Source organism: Hydractinia symbiolongicarpus, chromosome 7, assembly GCF_029227915.1.
Source record: "Hydractinia symbiolongicarpus strain clone_291-10 chromosome 7, HSymV2.1, whole genome shotgun sequence".
Lineage (NCBI taxonomy): Eukaryota > Metazoa > Cnidaria > Hydrozoa > Anthoathecata > Hydractiniidae > Hydractinia > Hydractinia symbiolongicarpus.
In genome coordinates, this window is record NC_079881.1 from 16,281,005 (window position 1) to 16,287,357 (window position 6,353).

The 6,353-nt window shown below is 35.3% G+C and overlaps 1 protein-coding gene across 1 annotated transcript; it reads left to right on the forward strand.

The window, feature by feature from the left end:
• The first annotated feature begins 3,397 nt into the window (after window positions 1-3,397).
• LOC130648545 (uncharacterized) lies at window positions 3,398-5,860 on the forward strand. Its single transcript, XM_057454597.1, has 2 exons — window positions 3,398-4,017; window positions 4,072-5,860. Exons 1-2 carry the CDS (start codon window positions 3,398-3,400, stop codon window positions 5,858-5,860), a joined length of 2,409 nt encoding a protein of 802 aa, XP_057310580.1.
• Window positions 5,861-6,353: the final 493 nt, after the last annotated feature.

Sequence of the window (6,353 nt, forward strand, 5' to 3'; positions counted from 1 at the left end):
GGCTAAAGAACCGGTGCCAGCTCTTTAACTAAAGAACCAGTACCGGCTCTTTAACTAAAGAACCGGTAAATTTTTAGGTCACATGATTCATCTGGATTGCATTCCCTCATGCGCACTCTTTCAAAAATGGCTCTTTTTGCAGAAGGTCAGTTAAACTTTTCGTTTGAAGAACTACAACAAAAAATTAGCTTGTATAAGCAGAAAAAATTTACTGAATTGTGGATAAGGGATTGTAGAACCATAAAAGCAGCACAGGGAAGGGTTAAAAAAGAATTAAGTCCTGATTCGGAATATTACGGGTTAGAGTACCTTAAAAAAGGTTTTTTTACCTATAAGTTATACATGTGTTAATGGAGGAAGGTTGTTCAAATCTTGTGGGTCAGGATTGCGAACTTCATCGTGACTAATTTTTTTCTATTTTTATGCTTTCTTGTGAGAAGATTTCCTAAATTGTCAACTCTTTTCTTTTGTAATGTTCTCCATAGAACTATGCAACCAGGATGCCCCTTTACTATAGCTGTAAGAGTGTCTAAGGATGGAAAACACTTGCAAGTAAATTCATTCATTCACGATCCTGTCAGTGAGGTAAATATGCCTTATTCAATGCATATCTACATATTTAAATTGTTACATTTTTCTTGGTTAACCTTTGCCTTTAACAATTAGAAGATGTCCATGTGCAGTAAAAGGTCTTTTGTCTAAATTCCTCAAGTTTAAATAAAAAGACAAGAGGCATATTTCCCTGTTTTTAGTCAGTCTGGTAGCGAGCTAAGAGGGTTCCTTTCATATCCCTGCTGCCATTACATAACGTTAGGGTTAATAATTAGGGCTGTTATTGCGCTATATGTTTTTGAATACGTTTTTACAGTAAAGTAATTTCACAAATCGTTAGGAATTAGGTGAAACTCCTGTGGTCTAAAGGTAAGATTCTTGTGGTAAGAGATCCAGGTTCAAATTTTGGCCTGAGTTAATAGGGCCAATGTAATGCCTCTCTTTGGTCATGCTACTTTGTTTGTTTGTTTTGCAGATACAGTGTGCAAAAGCAGTATTTGGAAATTTGGCATGACAAGTGAATAAAAATATATTTAAGTTTTTCTAATTCTAATTTTAGAATGTTCTCTTTCCATTGCATTTTTTGATAAAATACATATTACCCCAATATCCACTTTTATTTCATAAGTTACTGATTACTTGTCTTTTTTAAAAACACTTTTAACCAGCACTCTAAGTATATATCTCTGAAAAAATCTGGTGCCTTAAGTCTATTGAATCGCACGGAAAAAACCGGCACTCTAAGTATTTCTGAAAAAAAGGTGCTTTAAGGTAACTTTGTCTCCTACAAAAAACCTGAAACTCTAAGTCTAATAAATTTCTGTCAAAAAACACTGGCACTGAAGTATCTCTTTAAAAACCAGCATACTAGGTAACTTTGTCTCCTACAAAAAAACCCAGCACTCTAAGTCCAATGAATGCTCTAATATCTCTAAAAAAAAACGGCACTCTAAGGTAACCTTGTCTCCTACAAAAAAACCTCTAACAAGGTTCGAATTAGAAAAGTAAAGTCGGTTCACAAAAATTTCGGCACTCTGTAACTCTGTAAACCACCATCTAGATGTGGCCTGGGAAGACCTTAAATCATTCTTGTTTCTTAAGCTTTTAAAATGCGATCTAAAAAAGTATTTTTATTGCTGCTTTTCATTCTTAAACTTCTAAAATGTGATCTAAAACAGCATTTCTATCGCCATTCTGTTTAAGATGTTTACTATGTTTACTACTGATATATTTTAGATTAGTTTATAATTGTGTTGTATGACTGGGGGTTTTACCTATCTCAGTAAATAAATTGATGTTAACAGTGGTAGCAGAGGATGAGTCACAATTACAAGATACCCCCAGTCTTTAATGACAAGAAGCCATATAATCGTTATGTTGATGAATTGAAAGCATGGACATAATTAAGAGATTTAGAGAAGCAGAAGCAAGGCATCACAGTAGCCTTATCTTTACCAGAAGAAGATTCAACACAAGTAAGAGATAAAGTGTTCAGTGAGATTAGTATTGCTGATTTGAATAAAGAATATGGAATAGACACTAGCGTTTATGGACAACTTGTTTAAGAAAGATGAATTAACTGATATGTATGAACATTACACAAACTTTGATAGTTATAAAAGAAAAAGTGATGAAACTATGGAGTCGTATATAATAGAATTTGAAAAGTTGTACAATAAAACAAAGAAATTTGATATGGCATTACCAGAAAGTGTTTTAGCATTCAAATTACTTGATGGAGCTTGTTTAAAACATTCGGACAGACAGCTTGTACTTACTGGTGTAAACTATGAAGAAGTAAATACTATGTTTAAACAAATGAAAAGTGCATTAAAAAAGTTTTTCGGAGAACAATCATTACCTACTAATAGCAATGAAAGCATAAAAGTTGAACCATCTATTACTAAAACTGAACCTGTATTTATTACTGGAACTCATGGAAATTCAGTTAGACCTCGAAATGAACGTTTCAGATATGGTAACAGAAATAATTATGAACGAAACAATCAACGACCATTACGTAAAAGAAATAATCCACTCGATGAAAAGGGTGAACCACTTAGATGTTACATTTGTCAGTCAGTTATGCACTTTGCTTGGTTTTGTCCTCATGGGAATAAAACCTTTGACAAGCCAGTGTTCCAAGCAAGCGATGAAAATGATATGGTGGAAAAAGCAGTTCTTTTTACGGGCGCAGTAATTGAAGATAAAAGTGTTTTATTGTCAGAAGCTCTTAACTGTGCTGTACTAGATAGTGCTTGTTCAGCAACTGTTACCAGAGAAGATTGGCTTAAGTGTTATTTGGATTCACTAACAACAGAACAAAAGTGTAAAATACAACAATCTCCCAGTGACACTGTTTTTCGATTCGGTGGTGGGGAAAGATTAAAATCCAATGGCAAAGTTAAAATACCATGTAGTATGGCTGGGAAGGAATGTGAAATTGTGACAGAGATAGTTGAATGTGATATACCTCTTCTTCTTAGTAAAACAGCTATGAAGAAAGCGGACATGAAATTAGATCTGGTAAACGACACTGCTGAAATATTTGGTACATTAGTTGATTTGCAGAATACAACATCAGGCCATTATTGCGTACCCTTGAAAGAGGATGAAGTCTGTTTATCCAACTCAATATTGATAAATGAGCAATTCACAAGCAATTTGGACATCCCACTGCAAAACAGCAAGTTTGTTGGTTGATGCAAAACTATATGATGAAGACTGTAAGAGAATCCTGGATCAAATTGAACAGGACTGTGAAACATGCAAGAAGTTTAAACGGACACCACCTAGACCAGTGGACTCACTGCCATTAGCTACTGATTTCAATCAGTGTGTTGTAATGGATCTTAAAGAATGGGTAAAAAGTAAAATATGGTTGTTTTACCTCATTAATGCAGCTACTCGATTCACTTTAGCTACAGTAATTCGAAGCAAATTACCTTCTGTTATTATTGACAAAACCATGCAGTTGTGGATTGGCAATGGATTTGGTGTTCCTGGACGCTTATTAGCAGACAATGGAGGAGAATTTGCTAATGAAGAGTACCGGGATATGTGTGATAACCTAAATATTGAAGTTTTAAACACAGCAGCTTGTAGTCCATGGCAAAATGGATTGTGTGAACGGAACCATGCAATTGTAGATGATTGTTTGAGAAAGATTCTTGATGAAAACCCAAAATTATCGTTGGAAGTTGGTTTGGTCTGGGAACTTAATGCCAAGAATTCCTTGCATATGAATTCTGGTTATAGTTTCTATCAATTAGTTTTCGGACGGAATCCGAATTTGCCATCAGTGTTAAATGCAAATCCACCAGCTTTAGAGGGTGTAACCGTATCACATGTTTTTGCAAAGCATATTAATGCCCTTCATAATGCACGTAAAGCATTTATTGAAGCTGAAGCTTCAGAAAGAGTTAGAAGAGCTTTGCGTCATCAGATTCGAAGTACTATCACACAGTATTACACTGGAGAGAAAGTCTACTATAAACGTGATGATTCATTAAAGTGAAGGGGTCCTGCTAAAGTAATTGGTCAAGACAGCAAGGTTGTTTTTGTTCGGCAAGGCAGTTTGTATGTCAGAGTCCCACCTTGTCGATTAGTTAAAGTGGGTCAAGAATTTTCTGCCTCTAATCAGAACAAACTTGACAATACAGATCTTAAAGAGAACAAAGATGTAGGTGATCATCAATCAGATGTAGGTGATCATCAATCAGAAGTAGTGATTGATTTAGAGGTTGAAGAGTCAAATGCTACACCTGTGCAACAAGAACAACGTAACAGAAGTGAACATGAGGAAAATGTTTTAGATGTACCAGAAGCAGAAATGAATTTGGAAGAACAACAGGTGTCTGTTCGAAAAGAGCATGATTTTCCTAAAGTTAACAACCATGTTGAAGTGAAAATAAAAGATGTACCAGAAGGATTTTCAGCAAAAGTGATAAGTAGAGGTGGAAAAGCTACAGGGAAGTACAGCAGTTGGTACAACATAAGGAAAGAAGGTACAAATGATGAAATGTGCCTAGATTTTAAGGACGTTGAAATTTGGAAAAAAGTTGAAAGTGTCAATGTAGTTATTCTTCCAGAACATGTACATGATACTTTAGAGGCGGTTAAAGCAAAACAGAAGGAATTAGACAACTGGAAATTGTTTGATGTTGTTCGACAGGTTCCGAATGATAAACAAAGTAAGATATCAACAAGATGGATTATCACTGAAAAAGAAGTGGATTCTTCTAAAGTTGTTAAGGCACGTCTTGTTGTTAGAGGATTTGAGGAAGAGCACAAACTGCAACGTGACTCACCAACTGCAGCTAAAGACACTCTTCGTATGTTTTTTGGAATAGCAGCCTGCAAGAATTGGAATTGTGTGGCATTAGATGTAAAGTCTGCATTTCTGCAAGGTCACACTATCGATCGTGATGTTTATGTTACACCACCCAAAGAAGCAAATGTTCCAGATGGATTCACATGGAAGCTTGTTAAAGTCGTTTACGGCTTAAACGATGCTTTAAGAAATTGGTATTTCAGTGTACGTCAGACCTTATTAAAGCTGAAGGCAGAGCAGTCCACAGTAGATAAAACACTTTTCTACTGGAAAGATACAGATAACAATCTTTGTGGCATCTTTATAATGCATGTAGATGATTTTGTACTTGCAGGAAATAAAATTTTTGAAGCATCTATTATGTCACAGTTGATTAAGACCTATAAGGTTGGTAAGATAGAAGAGACCAACTTTAAATACATTGGGATAAACATTTCTCAAGATGGTGGAAATATAACTATGGATCAAAAGCAGTATGTTGAATGCATTCAGGAAATACAGATTTCAAACAAACGATCCACTAGAAAGCGTGATGAACTCAATGATGACGAATTACATGAGCTTAGATCTGCAATAGAACAATTGAACTTGATAGCTACTCAAACTCGCCCAGATTTGGCTTTCGATGTGCTGGAATTAAGTGTTTCCATTAAAAATGCAAGAGTAGAGCATCTTTTGGTGGCGAACAAGGTTATAAAGAAAATGAAAGCCACTAACAATGTGTGCTTAATCTTTCCAAATATGCCAAAGTATGAATTGTGGAAGTTGGTAGTCTTTTCAGATGTGTCATATGCAAACTTACCAGATGGCGTCTCCAGTGCTGGCGGTAGTATAGTGATTGTCTTTGCAGAGGATGGGAAATGTTTCCCAATTTCTTGGTGTTCAAAGAAGATCAAGAGGGTTGTTAAGAGTACCATTGCTGCTGAAACCTTATCCTTAGTTAATGATATTGATAATGCATACTACATAGGCTGATTAATGTCACAGATTTTGTTTTCACAGAGAACAAATGAGAATTGTATTCCCATAACAGCTTATATTGATAATAAATCTTTGTATGAAAATATTCATGCTACTACTCTGGTGTCAGAAAAACGTCTTAGAATCGATATAGCAGCTATTCAACAAATGGTCAATGAAGGAAAAGTCTCTGTTCGATGGGTACCTGCATCATTACAATTGTCAGATGGAATGACCAAGCGAGGAGCATTCTTGCAGCGGTTGATGAATGTTTTAACAAATGGGAAGATTACGCTTGATTGATTACGTTATGAGCAAGTTGTTGTAGCCCCTAGGAAGATGATATGTCAGGGACAATAATTCTTGTTGTTGAACAAATCAAAAAAGAAAACAAAACAAAACTACATTCTTTTATTTTTAAACATTTCATTTTGTTCAGAAGACAGTTATTGCAGAATGCTATCTCTCTTAAAAGATGGGAGAATGTTTAAGATGTTTACTATGTTTA